The sequence below is a fragment of the Schistocerca cancellata genome, chromosome 3, assembly GCF_023864275.1.
Source record: "Schistocerca cancellata isolate TAMUIC-IGC-003103 chromosome 3, iqSchCanc2.1, whole genome shotgun sequence".
Taxonomy (NCBI): Eukaryota; Metazoa; Arthropoda; class Insecta; order Orthoptera; family Acrididae; genus Schistocerca; species Schistocerca cancellata.
The window spans coordinates 618,584,010-618,601,895 of record NC_064628.1 but is presented as its reverse complement, the minus strand read 5'-3'; the positions used below and the strand labels follow the sequence as shown (position 1 = coordinate 618,601,895).

Below are 17,886 nucleotides of genomic sequence, written 5' to 3'. Positions count from 1 at the left end.
GCAGCCTGCATTGCTGCGAAAGGTGGATATACACTGTTCTAGTGCCGACATTGTGCATGCTCTGTTGCCTGTGTCTATGTGCCTGTGGTTCTGTCAGTGTGGTCATTTGATGTATCTGACCCCAGGAATGTGTCAATAAAGTTTCCCCTTCCTGGGGCAATGAATTCACGGTGTTCTTATTTCAATTTCCAGGAGTGTATATGGCTCTAGGGGAAATTATTTTATACCTTTTAGTCCAATTTAAAACTGGATTACATTAAAAATTAATTTTTTATGAAATGTTTTCTGCTTTTTAATCTTGAGTGTGTCAAACTTCTCAATAATTTTAAAACTTTTGATGATATTATATTCTTTTCATTCACATAATTATTTATGTAGACACTAGCTTCTTACCTGTGGTTTTCCCCATATACACATGCGTCACATATACAGGACATATCTCCTTTTTCCCACTGCCTCTGGCTTTCTTCACTTCCTCTCTCTGTTGAGCTGTGCCTGTCCTCTCGCATGCGACCTGGAATGCATTCCGACACTACCCACACAGCATGCTGGTGTCGTAGGACAGCCAGCACGTCGGGTGTTACCAATTTTTTCTCACTCCATCCCCACTGAGAAAAAAAAAGGGAGTTAATATTTGGGTTGTCATCTAGTTCTCAGCTATGTGTAGAATGTTACATCTCTATCTCATTAGAGAGTTAGTTTAAAATAAACTGCAAAGTTTGTACCAAAAGACAGACAAAGAGACAAGAAAGTTACCTGGTAAAAACGTGTTCTCATCTTAACTAAGTATGTGAGGACTGCTGAGACATAAAATTATTCTACTGGAAGCTGGCAGAAAAGTCCCAATATACGACAATCACTCGAAGGGAAGGAAGGACGATTAGCGTTTATAAACACTCGACATACTTCAGTGCCTGACATAAGCTGTCGATTGCACCACAAGACATCTCCTGTCATACTGCAGTTGAGAAATGTCTGGTGGTGGAGTATGAGCTATGGTAACAGGTGGGCCGGCCGGAGTGGCCGAGCGGTTAAAGGCGCTACAGTCTGGAACCGCACGACCGCTACGGTCGCAGGTTCGAATCCTGCCTCGGGCATGGATGTGTGTGATGTCCTTAGGTTAGTTAGGTTTAAGTAGTTCTAAGTTCTACGGGGCTTATGACCACAGCAGTAGAGTCTCATAGTGCTCAGAGCCATTTGAACCATTTTGTAACAGGTGGCCTGACGTAGCAGATACCTCTAAGAAGAGTTACCAGTAAAATCAACGAAATTGAGTGAGTAGCTGCATGTAGAGGCATGAAAGAATACAGGTGTCTGTGGATATACCACTGTTAATACCCACAGTAATAACTACTTTACATCAAAACCTGCATCTATCGAGATACCCAACAGATATCCATATCGGTACAGGGGGTATCAATAATCGTAATTAATTTGATGTTAAAAGTTAAAGGACAGTGTCAGAATTGAGATCTCAACCTGCTTGCATTGCGTGAACTCCGTGAATGTGGCAACATGAAGTGGCACCGTACTTTGGTTGTAAGGGTAGCTGAAAATTATGTCTCCCTTAGTCTCGAAACGTTTGCAAGGCTCAGGCTGTCTGTATGTCTATTTGCTTCCTTACCTACTAGCTACTCCCGCTTTATCCACATCTACCTGTCTACTCTGCTTTTCTGAGTCGTTTTCTGTCGTGCAAGCTGCGAATCGCACTGCGAATGAGTTCACTGTTTGCTGGCTGCCCGCCATGTACGTATTGCGAAGACTCTGCTTAATGATGCTTGAGTGACCTACAGAGTACATCGTAGGTAAACCTAATTCTAGAGTAACAATAAAGAATAATATTAACAACACAGAAATAATTCCAGAATGAGATTTTCACTCTGCAGCGGAGTGTGCACTGATATGAAAATTCCTGGATGATTAAAACTATGTGCCGGACCGAGACTCGAACTCGGGAACTTTGCATTTCACGGGCAAGCTGATTATGCCCTAAATGTAGAAATAAAAAAGAAACAGATTATTTTATAAAAATTTGACAACTTTTTTAATGGAAAGAAGAATGCCAAAGATATAGTGACTTCGTTTACGTGTAGCAAAAGAGTATTCTCACTGCGGACGCAAACCTGGTACTTCGAATGTGTTAATATAGAAGTATGAGGCTGATAAAATGAGCATAATTGTTTTTTTCATCACTCACAGAGATGTCAAATTCTTGAAGTCCCCCAGAACTAAAAGAATAAAGACTTACTTTTCATTGTTGCGTATGGAGATGGTATTGATGCTCGGCATAGTTCCTTATTGATCAAGGAGCCAGTACAGTGCTGAGTTCTAAGGAACTGCTACTTCGTACCATTTCGCAACATTTAGTAGAAATCGCCGATCTTCTGCGTGAAACTCCTGTAAGAGAAGTGATTCGTGGAAAATGTCAGTGAAATGACAGGATATGTTTTATTACATTATAATCATGACAGCCTCTTCTCTCTTAGCTACGGAATGCAAATTACCAGGTCTGTCTTCAGCAGACGAAATTTCGGACCAAGAATTAGTTTGCCGCCGTAGCACCAGTAAAAGGGGTTTGAGTAGTTTACAAATTTTTAATAGCCTCCGAGGTTAACGTAACAGACTGGCAGATAACGATGTGGATGCGTGTAAGGGACTCTCGGATGTAGATGTTGTTGTTGTTGTTGTTGTGGTCTTCAGTCCAAGGACTGTTTTGATGCAGCTCTCCATGCTACTCTGTCCTTTGCGAGCCTCTTCATATCAGGGTAACTAATGCAACCTACTTCCTCTTGAATCTGCTTATTGTATTCATCTCTTGGTCTATCACTACGAATTTTAACCCCCACACTTCCCTCCAGTACTAAATTGGTGGTGCATTCTGTTCAGTATCTACTCATTAGTTACGTGATCTACCCATCTAATCCTCTGCATTCCTCTGTAGCACCACGTTTCAAAAGCTTCTATTCTCTTCTTGTCTACATTGTTTATCGTCCATGTTCCACTTCCTTATATGTACACCCGATATAAATACTTTCAGAAAGGACTTCATGACATTTACTCGATGTTAGCAAATTTCTATTCCTCGGAAACGATTTTCTTACCATTCCCAGTCTACAAATTATATCTTTCCTACTTCGGCCATCATCACTTATTTTGCTGCTTAAATAGCAAAACTCATCTATTACTTTAAGTGTCTCATCTCCTAGTCCAATTCCCTAAGCATCACCTGATTGAATTCGACTCATTCCATTATCCTCGTTTTGCTTTTGTTGATGTTCGTCTTATATCCTGTCCATTCCATTCAACTGCCCTTCCGAGTCCTTTGCTGTCTCTGACAGAATTACAATGCCATCGGCGAATCTCAAAGTTTCTATTTCTTCTCCCTGGACTTTTAATTTCTACTGTACATTTTTCTTTTGTTTCCTTTACTACTTGCTCAATATACAGATTGAATAACATCGGGGGCAGGCTGCAACCCTGTCTCACACCCTTGTCAAGCACTGCTTCCCTTTCTTGCCCCTCGACTCTTATAATTGCCGTCTTGTTTCTGTACAAATTGTAAATAGCCTTTCGCTCCCTCTATTTTACCCCTGCCACTTTTAGAATATAAAGAAGAGTTTTCCAGTCATCACTGTCAAAAGCTTTCTCTGAGTCTACAAATGGTAAAAACGTAGGTTCGCTTTTCCTTAAACTTCTAAGATAAGTCGCAAGGTTAGTGTTTCCTCATGTGTTCCTACATTTCTCCGGAATCCGAACTGGTCTTTTCTGAGGTCGGCTTCTACCAGTTTTTCCATTCTTCTGTAAAGAATTCGTGTTACTATTTTGCAACCGTGACTTATTAAATTGCTAATTCGGTAATTTTCGTGGACAACATTCCTATTTTCCGTTCAGGCCTCCAGCTATATGATGTTCTTCGCCACGGATTCCACAGGTGGGACCATCCGTTCAAAACCGGTCCTTCAGAGACCGAATTACGGAGAAGGCAGCGCTACCCTGCAGAGTCACGGTCTTATTTAGGCCGAGTAGTAGTCTCGACTCTTCGCAAAAAATGTCGGTAGTTAGAAGATTACCTCCGAGAAGAAACACAACGGAATAACGGCAAGGGAGACGATAAAGCTGAATATTCGTTTTTCTTTATTTTTACCGGACGTCCTGTTTGTTTTACGCAAATCGGAACAGTGCGCAGGCAACCAAAGTGAGCGGAATGTGAAAACATGTCACTTATCGTCACGTCAAAAGATCTGTGTACCCAGGCACGGTTTTTCCAAACGAAGCGACGCACCGGTTAATAGACTGGATATGTGTCCAGTGAAGCTGGGCTTAAATCAGCATCCTGATTTAGAATTTCAGTGCTTTCCCAAAAATATTTCAGGCGAATGCACAACAGATCCCTTAACAAGTCGGCGAATTTCATGCCACACAATTTTCCTCGAGTGATAATTCTATTTCTTTAGCGACACTGACGTCAATGGAACGATAAACTTCGATTTCCCTTCCTTGTTGCCAAATGGACTTCCTCTTTAAGACAATCGTTGCGTTCTAAATTACAGACAATGGTGAAACTACAGATATTTCTTTTGTTAAAAAAAATCTAACTTCGAAAAATCACTGCCTCCTTCACCACTAACAGTGACCCCAAACAAACAGCCAAAACTCATAACTATCTCTTACCTGCCAAAAAAATTATGTGTTAGTAATTTTCATTGTGATCAGTCAATTACTGTTCCCCACAATGCAACGATCGTAAATGCAGATCCTTGTTTTACTAAACCACCAAACGTCATGTGGTAACGAAACAAGAGCAAAACAGATAGCTTGTAGCACAGAGACATAAATGAATAAAGTAATTTACGTGTTAGCAGACTTGTCATCGTACTTGTGCTAGAAATTGCCTGATGATACGGTGTCTCGCAAAGGGTTTCGAATCCAGAACCTACAACCTTTTCATGGCTTCTTCTGACTAAGCTAAACCTTCATGTACATATTCACAGCTCCAATCCGTTCTCTCATTTTGCCGCTCCAGCAGTTATTTCAGTCTCCCAAGTTTTTATTAATCAGTTCGTGCATGTTCAGTAGGAATCGATTTAAAATTATTTTTGCTTGTGCATAAAAATGCCTTACACTTGGCAGTCAAAACGAAAAGAAAAATCTTCCTCGATTCCTGTGATACAAATGCTACACTTTTTAGGGCTACTGTCACATTGTTCTCAAAGGACATAATCACGTTTTCAGTTTCCGAACGCATGTGAGTACTTTAGTCAGGCAAGTGCCAGACTACTGATGTAATAGCTTCTGATCTGTCACTGCTATTTCTGCCAGGCTTTCAGCAGTGAAAATATTTAATATGTGCAAAAATGTTCCTAGTCTAATCATCCTTTCGATTTCACGTTAAAATGTACGTCTTCCGTAACTGACTGCTTCACGTATGTCGCTCAAGTTGCAGAGAGGCAACTGCGCATATTGTGTGGTTTTCTATCCATTCTTCAAATTAGTACTAAATTTACTCTCAGGAAAGTTGAAAAGCCCAACATCTAGTCGCTCTTCCCACATTCGAAACTCAGGGATACCGTGAAGTCTACGATGGAGCTCTTGGCTAGTAAATTAACCAAGCAACATTAATTACTTGCACGTTGACCTCGAGAGCATTACTCGACACATATTTACGCTCTAAGCCCTGACGGTACAAGTTTCCTTGCTGTTTTGGACTAGCAAAAAATAAGAAGAAAATCAAATCTAAAGACGTGCACACTGTTGTGTAATTGATTTTAGTCGTTATACAGCTTTAGAGGACTGGTGGGCCAAAAAATACTGCCTATTTATATTTCTTCTTTTTACTCTTACCGCTACCTTTTATGCTCGCTGGGATTCCCGAGGCGTTAGCGGACAGGTAATTTGTTAGCATCTCAGTGACGGCTATCATTACGTACATACAGTGAACTGCTGAATAGTAAATCCTTGCAGGAGACCAGTCCTTGCTAAGGCGTTAGGCCGGGCCGTGTAGGCGGTGCATGTCGTGCACGTGTTCTCTGGCTCCGAAGGCCTCGGGCGGGCGACCGTTACACCACCACGAGTAAAGAGTTCAGGGGCATTTTGCGCTCGGAATTCCCAGCTCGTAATTTCGTTTTACTTTTCAGACATCCAAAAAATAAATTATATGAAGTGACAAGCTGACTGAGCAGCACTGGTGTAAAGTAGACTGCTGAATATTCGGAATTTGCATTACAGCCGGCCGAACTCAGTAGCGGTAAAATATTTGGTTGGTACTGAAGTAAGTACTCCATTGGAACAGTCGTTTTATTTTCTCTTTGTGTCGGGTGGCTTATCTGATCCACGCATACGGTGATTTCTTGTTGTAGCGACAATTCTCTCGTTCACGCCGTTCAACAAACATAGCTTTGTCTGATATTATACAGGGTGAGTCACTAACTATTGCCACCAAGAATAGCTCCGAAAGTACGATAAGAGCTGAAAAGTTTGTGGGACAAAAGTTGCATCGGACTAAATGCTCAAAAAACCACCAATGTTAGAGGAGAAAGCTAACGTGAATCGTAAGGACTGCACGTCCCAGTACGAATGATGAGATGTATTAGTTCCTCAAACTTGTCTTTCCCATAACATCCAAGTGCGAAAAATTAGGAAGTGAGATAAAAAAATGATAACGACCTTCTTTTTCCCCGCAGGTCATTTTTGAGTCTAGTACTCAAGGGGAAAGTAATTTTGGAACAGCATATATCCTCCACCCTAAAATGATTTCATAGGTTACCCAGTAACAAACTTATACAGTATCATAGCACCTAAAATACTGTAAAATTATTCTGGAAATCATCAAATACTTTTCTTTTACTACAAACACTGCTAATTGAAATAAGAGTTACCATTACACTGAGGTGACAAAAGTCATAGGATAGAGATATGCACGCATGCATATGACGGTAGTATCGCACACGGAAAATATAAAAGGGCAGTGCATTGGCGGAACTGTCATTGTACTCAGATGGTTCAGGTGGAAAGGTGTTTGATGCGATTGTGACCGCTGATGGGAATTAACAGACTTTGAACACAGAATGATAGCTGAAGCTAGACACGTCGAACATTCTGTTTCGGATATCATTACGGAATTCAGTATTCCGGAATCCACAATGTCAAGAGTGTGCCGAGAATACCAGATGTCAGCCATTACCTCTCACCACGGACAACGCAGTGGCCGACGCCCTTCACTTAAGGGCCGAGTGCAGCGACGTTTGCGCAGAGTTGTCAGTGCTAACAGACAAGCAACACAGCTTGAAATAACCGCAGAAATTAATGTGGGACGTACGGCGAACGTGTCAATTAGGACAGTATGGTAAAATTTGGTGCTAATTGGCTACGGTAGCAGAGGACCGACGCGAATGCCTTCGCTAAGAGCATGATAACGCCTGCAGAGCCTCTCATGGTCTCGTGACCGTATCGATTGGAACATAGATGACTGGAAAACCGTGGCCTGATCAGGTGAGTCCCGATTTAATTTGGTGAGAGTTGATGATAACGTTCGAGTGTGGCGCAGAGCCTACGTAGCCACTGACCCAACTTGTCAACTAGGCACTGTGGAAGCTGATGTAAGCTCTGTTTACATAGGTTGGACTGGGGTCTCTGGTCCAACTGAACCGATCAATAACTGGAAATGTTTACGTTCGCCACTCGGAGACGATTTGCAGCCATTCACGGACTTAACGTTCCCAAACAACGATGGAATCTTTATGGACGACAGTGTGCCAAGTCGCGGGACCACAAGTGTCAGCGATTAGTTTGAAGAACATTCTGGACATTTCGACCGAGTGATTTGGCCACCCAGATCGTCTGAAATAAAACACATCGAACATTTATTTGACAGAATCGAGAGGTCAGTTCGTGCATAAATCTTGCACTGGCAACACTTCCGTAATTACGGGCGGCTACAGACGCAGCGTGGCTGAATATTTCTGCAGGACGCTTGCACCGACTTGTTGAGTCCATGCCACGTCGACTTGCTAAACTAGGCCGGGCGAAAGGAGGTGCGACACGATTTTAGGAGGCATCCCATGACTTTTGTCACTTCAGAGTATACACTCCTGGAAATTGAAATAAGAACACCGTGAATTCATTGTCCCAGGAAGGGGAAACTTTATTGACACATTCCTGGGGTCAGATACATCACATGATCACACTGACAGAACCACAGGCACATAGACACAGGCAGCAGAGCATGCACAACGTCGGCACTAGTACAGTGTATATCCACCTTTCGCAGCAATGCAGGCTGCTATTCTCCCATGGAGACGATCGTAGAGATGCTGGATGTAGTCCTGTGGAACGGCTTGCCATGCCATTTCCACCTGGCGCCTCAGTTGGACCAGCGTTCGTGCTGGACGTGCAGACCGCGTGAGACGACGCTTCATCCAGTCCCAAACATGCTCAATGGGGGACAGATCCGGAGATCTTGCTGGCCAGGGTAGTTGACTTACACCTTCTAGAGCACGTTGGGTGGCACGGGATACATGCGGACGTGCATTGTCCTGTTGGAACAGCAAGTTCCCTTGCCGGTCTAGGAATGGTAGAACGATGGGTTCGATGACGGTTTGGATGTACCGTGCACTATTCAGTGTCCCCTCGACGATCACCAGTGGTGTACGGCCAGTGTAGGAGATCGCTCCCCACACCATGATGCCGGGTGTTGGCCCTGTGTGCCTCGGTCGTATGCAGTCCTGATTGTGGCGCTCACCTGCACGGTGCCAAACACGCATACGACCATCATTGGCACCAAGGCAGAAGCGACTCTCATCGCTGAAGACGACACGTCTCCATTCGTCCCTCCATTCACGCCTGTTGCGACACCACTGGAGGCGGGCTGCACGATGTTGGGGCGTGAGCGGAAGACGGCCTAACGGTGTGCGGGACCGTAGCCCAGCTTCATGGAGACGGTTGCGAATGGTCCTCGCCGATACCCCAGGAGCAACAGTGTCCCTAATTTGCTGGGAAGTGGCGGTGCGGTCCCCTACGGCACTGCGTAGGATCCTACGATCTTGGCGTGCATCCGTGCTTCGCTGCGGTCCGGTCCCAGGTCGACGGGCACGTGCACCTTCCGCCGACCACTGGCGACAACATCGATGTACTGTGGAGACCTCACGCCCCACGTGTTGAGCAATTCGGCGGTACGTCCACCCGGCCTCCCGCATGCCCACTATACGCCCTCGCTCAAAGTCCGTCAACTGCACATACGGTTCACGTCCACGCTGTCGCGGCATGCTACCAGTGTTAAAGACTGCGATGGAGCTCCGTATGCCACGGCAAACTGGCTGACACTGACGGCGGCGGTGCACAAATGCTGCGCAGCTAGCGCCATTCGACGGCCAACACCGCGGTTCCTGGTGTGTCCGCTGTGCCGTGCGTGTGATCATTGCTTGTACAGCCCTCTCGCAGTGTCCGGAGCAAGTATGGTGGGTCTGACACACCGGTGTCAATGTGTTCTTTTTTCCACTTCCAGGAGTGTAGTTACGTTACTAACGCAGAAACATATCGAAGAAGATTCGTCAATAGCTAGCCATCATGTACAGAACTTTCCGACCACTCCATGTTCGTTTACCTTATATATATATCATAAACAATAATCGATCGGTATTTAATTCATATTATGTTCTTCCTCCGTTGTACTATAGTGCTTCTCCGAAAGCGAAACTAGTGGAACTTTTGCGCAGCGTCGCTACAAATGACATGCAGGAAGCTTTTGAACAGTGGAGGCATCGAATGCAGATGTGATTGTACTTAAATGAATCTTACTTTTAAAAGTGGCCACCATTGACTAGACATTTATTTTAATTAAGTGTAGAACCTTACACCATGAACCAGATCTCGCACGCAGTTTCTTCCGGTGTATTATTTGGAATGAAAATAGCGATAGCTCATTCGTTTTTTTTAGAAGAAGGTCAGTGAATGACAAAGTTAACCTGCAGTGCTTAACGACACCTAGTTGGAAAGTAAGATAAATATTCTGTGCAAAGTACCAGAAAATCGCAACAGTGTTGCTTCTCTTCAATGAAAATTTTATAAATGATTCAGCAACTGAAGGTACGAGGAACACGGAACCTTGAATTATGTAGCGCAGTCATGGGGTTTCAGCACTGCACGTGGCTACTTTATTTTTAAACCACTTCCAGGGTATCTACGTCTTTTAAAGACTATTCCGAATTTTTTTTAACTACGGCTGTTCAAGAAGACTTGTAGTTTCATAGGTACGTGAACTCCACACATCAGTGATGGCTGCAAACTTCTAGCAGAGGAATAGAGGAATTTGGCTTCACGGAAATATGCGTTTCCCGGCGAAATATTTCAGTAACGAGAAAGCTGTTCTGACAGTTCATCCTTAGTGTTCCTATTTACAGCAACGGTTCCCAATCTTTTTAGCTATACGGAACACCGTTTTTCTAAAAAAAACTTAGAGGCCAGTAACTAAATATGCAAGTTAAAAATATAAAAACACGTGTGTGTGTGCGTGCGCGCGCGCGCGCGTGTGTGTGTGTGTGTGTGTGTGTGTGTGTGTGTGTGTGTGTGTGTGTGTGCGCGCGCCAGTAGGCCTAATTAGCATACATACTGTAAAAGAAAGATTGAAAAATATCTATATTTTTTGCAAAGAAAAGATGTTAATTATATTCACTTTTACAACTAGATGAAAACTCAAAATACATTGGTCAGTGTTAAAAAAGAAGTCAGTGAGATTTTTGACATAGTTTGTCAGCCACGAGAGAAAAATATCAGTTAATACTGGTTAATTGTAGCCTCAAATCACTATCTACCTTCAGTTTATTCCTGTACTTATTTTTCAGAAAAAGTAAGGTTAAAGAGACTCGTTCACAAAGATAGTTTGCCGTAAAGCCCATCAAGTGTATCCGAGTATATTAATTGACCTAATATTTTGACGGAGACTGAGCGTAGTAGTTTAGTGGCTATCGCCCTCAACTCGCATTCGAGAGACCCGGGTTCAGTTCTCTGGCCGACTATCCATATATCGGTTACCCACGTCACTCCTACTCCTCCTGTAGTAATAAATGAGAGCAAAGCTCCATCGTGCATATTCTTAACCTTGGATGGGACGTGAAGCACCAGTTTTCTTTCCTTCTTCTCATGTAATAATATTACGTGAACAAAATTCAAGCGAGCCGTTCTTGTGAACAAGTGTGTCCGAGAAACTACCAACTCGACAAATCACGATCGAATTGTGGCATGTTGTGTGTGTTTATGCCATGAGCAGCCAGTCAAGGCCGCGCGCTAACCTTGTAGCGCAGTATGTAGGAGTGTACGCTTCCAGCAGGGTGGTGCCACAGGATATTGGTAATTTTTAACGGTAAAATAAATAAATAAATAAATAATGGCAGCCCAGCTTAGAGCAAAGGAGCGGGTCTCGACATGACAGAATGCGCCATTGCGTTGTGAGCGGTATAGGATAGAGACGGGCTGTGTCAACTCATTTCTTTCTGTACTCGCTAACCATGACGACTGACTAGTGAGACCTCTCAACCTCGTCATAATTATTATCTTGTCTTCGACTCTCGATCAGTGTTCAGGCCCAGTGCTACGCCGCCCGCGGCCTACAATAAATAAAATGGCTCTGACTCTGAGCACTATGGGACTTAACATCTGTGGTCATCAGTCCCCTAGAACTTAGAACTACTGAAACCTAACTAACCCAAGGACATCACACACATCCATGTCCGAGGCAGGATTCGAACCTGCGACCGTAGTGGTCGCGCGGTTCCACACTGAAGCGCCTAGAACCGCACGGCCACACCGGCCGGCTCCTACAATAAATAGTTCTGACAATTATGCCTTACAGCGACCTCTCGCGTTCTTACACAGTTGACTATTATAGCCTATCCTATACGCTGGCTGAAAACAGGATACGATAATAGTCCACTGATCAGCCAGAACATTATGACCACCCATCTGCTATTGATATAAACCCGTCCAGGCGACAGCAGCGTCACATTGCGAGGAATGACTTAGTCAGACACGCGCCCAGTGTATGTAGTAGTATAAGTGAGCGTGCTGTCGCAGTGTAGAACCAGGAAGGCATGCGATCTACCTGAGTTTCACTGAGGGCAGATTGTGGTGTCCCGGAAGTTTGGTACGAGCATTTCGGAAACTGTACGATTTGTCGGGTGTTCGAAAAGTGTTGTGGTGAGTGTTTTCAACACGTGGCGAAGCCAAGGCGAAACTAGAAACTACGTCCAGACGTCGTAGGGTTGGGCAGCCACCCCTCATTACAAATGTCAGACGGCGTAGTCTGGGCAGTCTGATAAAGCAGGACAGGGGGGAACTGTGGCGGAACGAACATAAGATTTTAATGATGAACAGAGTACACATGTGTCTGAAAACACAGTATACCGAAATGTTCCAGGGGAACAATTCGTTGGCACATGTACACTGCAGGATGGAGAGAAACTGGCAGCGGCACCATCATCCCCTGGGGAACATTCGTGTGGGCATTGATGGGTCCAGTGGAGCTCTTGGAGGCACCATGGCAGCCACGGAGTATCGTACACTGTTTGTAGACTGCGTACACCCCTTCATGACGATCATGTTTCCCGACGGTAGTGCTATTTTTCAACAAGATAATGTGCCATGCTACAAGGAACGGAGTGTGTGGAGTGGTTCGAGGAACACAGTGGCGAGCTCCAGTTGATGTGCTGGTCCCACAACACGCCAGTTATGAACACGATCCAACACATCTGAGATGTGACTGAAAGTGGCGTCAGAGCTCATAGCCCTCCCCCCCGAATTTACGGGAATTAGGTGACTTGCGTGAGTAGATGTGGTGTCAACACTCTCCAGCGACCTAACCAGGCCTCACTGCTTCCATGCCATGACGTGTCACTCCATTTATCCGTGCCAAATGTGACGTAACGGGCTATTAGGTGCACAGTCCAGTAGTCCGATTTCATCCCTCGTAATCCGATCGGCCCGCGCAGTTGCAGATTCCATAGGAGGTAAGGCAGCGCTGTGCAGAACAGTGCAGCTGCGGTCGCTGTTCTCGCTCAAGGCTACACTCCAGTCAATGGAGGGGCACAGCTGTTACGCAACGTACGCTCGGCTCTGCAGTACGTCGGTCACGAGCACTCATCTTCCTATCTCCTAACTCCCCACCCCCCAACAACCGCAAATGGCTCGTACCAGCCGCTAACTGAATCTTTCTGTATCGCCGCCACAACAGACGATGCAGTTTCATTGTAAGTTGAGATAATCTTGTTGACCTCGTCGCTTTCATGCCGCTGGTCGTGTTCTTCGGCCGTTAGCAATCCGTTGATCACTGTGGCAACAGTTGCCCGCTTTTCTCATCAACCGATAATTACCTTCAGGAAAGGTTTACTGTTTGCAGGAAATAAGTCACTTATCCTTTGAAGCGTATTGCTCGAGATATTATTTGTTTCTTTGTACACCTTTTTCACATCACTTTTATCGCCAGTTGCTATGATTTTCCAATGTATCCAAGGAATTTATCTGGACCATTCCCAATAACTTCTTGTCCAGAAGTAAAATAAAAAATCTTTCAGCCAAATGTTGTTTATCTACCAGGGAGACATCAACCAGGATGATTGCGTTTCTTGTAACTTTGTTCGCTACGAAGATATGAAGAGCACAATTTAAAAAAAAATAGCGTCCTCATCTGCTTACTCTCCTCAAGACCTGTTCAAAAACACATTCCAGTGTGCCAGTCAAGTAAACACGCCGTTATTGAAAACGTAACACAAAACTGGCTTTGACTCTCTTCTTATACTGCTCCAAACACTAGTCCGGAAAAATTGAAGAGTCGGACTGTGCAAAGGGAGCACCTTTACCCAAGGCCAACAGTCAAGACAGCAGAGAAGTGTCTACATGGAGCCATGAAGTAGCACTTGCGCCGAGGCATCCGTGCAATTGGTAAAATGCGATTTGGCCACTCCTATCCACTGCCGAGCCCGATATTCTCCGTCATTTTCCGCGGAGCCATGCTAGAGTACTTTCTTACCGATACACTGTGTCACTCTTTGAGTCAGGCGTATCACCTTCAAAGGACGCTTAAGCGTTATCTTTCCCGCTGATCTCTGGTTGTCAGTGTGCTTCCGTTGTCCTCATAGGAAGAATTTGCCACAGATAGCTTTCTGACAAAGTGTGCTGCTGTAGTGTTCCTGAAGGGCTCTCGCATGCTACTGAACACCATAATATGTATGATCTGACTTCTCAAGCATCTGGCCCAGTGTGCACCCCACTAAAATGTATACTGAACCCTGTGTCTACAAGCTTCACAAACAAACACACAGTTTAACTGAACTTACAATGATGGGCCAAAACATTATCGCCACCTGTTTAACAGCTTATTTGTCCGTCTTTGGATCGAAATACACCACTGATTCTGCATGTCAAGCATCCGACTGTTTGTTGCTAGGTTTGTGGAGGTATGTGGCACTAGATGTCTAGGCACTGTCATGTAATTAGAGTAAATAACGGGCCGCTGAATTGCGTAGGTGGTGACGATGCCCGATAGCGACCCAGATGGGTTCCATAGGTCTTACGTCAGGCGAATTTGGTCACCTATGTACGGAAAAATACTGCTGAAAGATGACATCGCCATCGGGGAAGACATCAAGCAGGAAGGGATGCAGGTAATTCGAAGTTGTCAGCATGCCTTCTATTACTATCACAGGTCCATTGGAAGCGCAGGAGAATGTCGTCCGTAGTATAATACTGGTCCCACCAGCCTGCGTCTGTGGCGCGCTGCACGTTTTGACCCACCATTCACCTCGACGACGGCGTCTGTGGAGGCGACCATCGACCTAGTGTAGCAAAAATGTGATTCAGCCGAACAGCCGATACGTTTCCATTGATCGATGGTAGAATCCCGATTGTCCCGTGCTCACTGCAATCGTAATTGACGATGTCGTTGGATCAATATGTGGCCACGTAGCGGTGGTCTGCTGCGGAGCTCCATGTTCAACGCTGTATGATGGAAGGTGAGCCCCGAAACACTTGTACGTACACAAGCATTATGCTCTTTCGGCAGAGATGCCACAGATCACCATCTATCCTACTTTACAGAATAGACAAGCTTCCGAACACCATGTAGTGTGAAGAGCAGTGGAAGACCAACCATTTAGCACCTAGTAGTAGTTTCACTGTCCTTCTACCTCTTTCTGTAGATACTCAAGTCAGTAGCTCTTGAACATTCGACCAGATGTGCCGTTTTCGAGATACTCGTCCATAGCCAGTGCGTTATAATAATCTGCCCTTTTTCAAAGTCGCTTATCTTAATGAATTTCCCCATTTGCAGCACATATCTTGGCCAGGGTAACAGCCGTCCGTGTCTGCTCCACTTACATACTTTCGTTACCGCGTCACGTGCCGGCAACGTCACCAAGCGGCATCCAAAGTCTCGTTGGTCAGTGGTCATAATGTTTTGGCTTATCGGTGAAGGCCCATGCGTATCTCTGGATCGCACGGTGCCACAAGAGATATGTTATTTCAGTACGGAGGATTGCCGTTCAAACATGCTGAAGAAATTTATAAGCGACTGCAAGATCTGATGGAACTCCTGTTTTGTGATAATTCTGCAGATTGTGGCGCTTGGACCTCAGATGTGCTTCGGCCTCATCTTCGGCGACTTCCTGGAGAGCCTCGGCGAAGGCACCCGCGGCGTGACGCTCATCACCAGTGTCAACATGGCGCTGCATTCCTTCACGGGTAAGTCCCCGCTGTCCGGAAGTTCCCTGACAGTGCTGTTAACATTTCAAGCTTCACCTTTATCAGCTATGTTAAAACTTCACGTATTTGTTCGTCCACTTTTTTTAAAATATTATATAGTACCTTTTGTAGGTATGAAGCGATCTGAGGGACAGGATGAGTACCAATCTGTAACCACTTGCTGATGACACTCGACTGTACGGTACAGTGCTACCTTTAGGTGACAGAATGACTTACACAGAATTTCTATTTGGGCAATGAACCATAGCCTGCTCAAAAGGTGGAAAAATGTAAACTAATGCAGTTAAATAAGAAAAACAATTCTATACTGCCCGAATACAGTATTAGTGATCTGCTGCTTCACACGGACATAACAATTAAATACTTTGGCTCATCTTTGCAAAGCAACATGAAATGGAACGCGGAATTAAGGTCGGTTGCAACGACCGCGAATGGTCGGCTTCGGTTTATTGGTAGATTTCAAGGAAAATGTGGCTCGTGTACAAAGAAGATCGCGTAGAAAACTCTTGTGCGCCACATTAGTGTTTACTATTCGAGTGTTTGGGATCCCCACCGCGACAGATTAAAGGAAGGCACCGTAGCAGCTCTGTAACGTGTTACTAGATTTGTTACTGGTAGGTTCGATCAAAGCGCGAGTTCCACGGAAATGTTACGTCAATTTAGGTGGGAGTATGCGAATAGCAGCTGTTCTTCTCACGAACCGCTGTTGAGCAACATTAGATGACATTTGTGACAGGCTGCAGAGCGATTCCGCCATCAACACACTCATGTGACTCGTGTAAACACTGTAAAAACAATCTAAGAGAAATCAGGGCTCTTACGGAAGCATGAGACAGTTACTTCTGCTTCGCTCCATTTACGAGTGGTACAGGAAAGGTAATAACTAGCCATTGCACAAGGTATCATCCACGATGCACCGCATATTTTTAGAATAATTGAACAGTGTCTTTGTTTACTTCTGATAACGACGAGCAAGCATTCAGTAACTTTCGTCAACGTAGCTTTACATATGTGGGATATAGAATCTATATTGCTTGTTTCTCGTGATCCCGCTATGTTAAAAGCCTAATGTTTGTAATACCTTGTACTTAAGATTCTAAACGTTTTGTGAAATAGTGATCGACTTCTCCTCCATTCTTAATTCATTAAAGTTATTCCGAGAGTTCTTTAATTATTAAGCGCTAAAATCGAATCCACGTGACTGTAAAAATGGGCTGATCTCAAGTCACTGCGAACAAAATCCATTGTTATGTTTTCTGCTGTTTTAAACGTAGTGTAGCGTGTTACATCGTCAGAGATAGCATGGATTTCGTATAAAGCAGCACGTTGTGACAGATAATCTGAATAGCGATGTGGACATTTCAGTTGTAGTATGCTGGTGGCACTGAAGGGAACTGATAATCTCGCAGTTTAGCGCCCTGAAACACTAAACTAACTAAAGGTACTGAGAAGTATTATTCTTTTTGACCACAAAGTGATTTCTCTTCAAGTAAATCGACACATTGAAATCTATATTTAGTGGTGTGCTAAACAACTATATTCTCGCGGTAAAAATGTTGCACTTGCGTTTCGTTTCTAGTTCTTGATTGAGTGTAACTCACCTACTTCGGAAACGTCTTCGAAAACTCTTATGCAACCCATTCCATCATTTTATTTATTTGGTCGTTATTCATGAAAGATTAGGCTGAAGAAAATGAAAAATAAGTTTCAAGATGATCTGTGTGAATGGCAGTGAGTTTGTTTGGCAAACGAACTATTGTACAGGTGATGACTTTTCCTTCATCTGGAACCACTGTCATATAAAACTAGCGAAGAGATATAACCACCATTTGACAGTAGGGTATGCTTTATTACACGATTCAGATTTCAGCGTTAAGCCATTATCAACTGTTAGTAATGTTAAAAATCATTCAAAGCTACATCTTCGGTTATATAAACTTGATGTTTCGTAAGTAAAAATAAGACCATTTTTGTGGTATGTTCATTGGCTGGCGATTTACTTGACTTATTAACATGATAAGACTGTGAAATAAAATAGATGACCAAATCATACGTTTACGCTTCGTTTCACTGTGTCTAAGCAGCAACCGACATAAACATATGTAAAATGATCGTCAAAGACCGTCACAGAGACATTACAGT

The 17,886-nt window shown here is 44.1% G+C and overlaps 1 protein-coding gene across 1 annotated transcript in view; it reads left to right on the top strand.

Moving 5' to 3' along the window:
• Positions 1 to 17,886, top strand: part of LOC126175524 (monocarboxylate transporter 1-like) — a 234,397-nt gene that overhangs the window by 168,825 nt on the left and 47,686 nt on the right. The window contains exon 4 of the mRNA XM_049922351.1: positions 15,597 to 15,723. Within this exon, the coding sequence (XP_049778308.1) occupies positions 15,597 to 15,723 (127 nt within the window). The remainder of the gene's footprint in view (positions 1 to 15,596; positions 15,724 to 17,886) is intronic.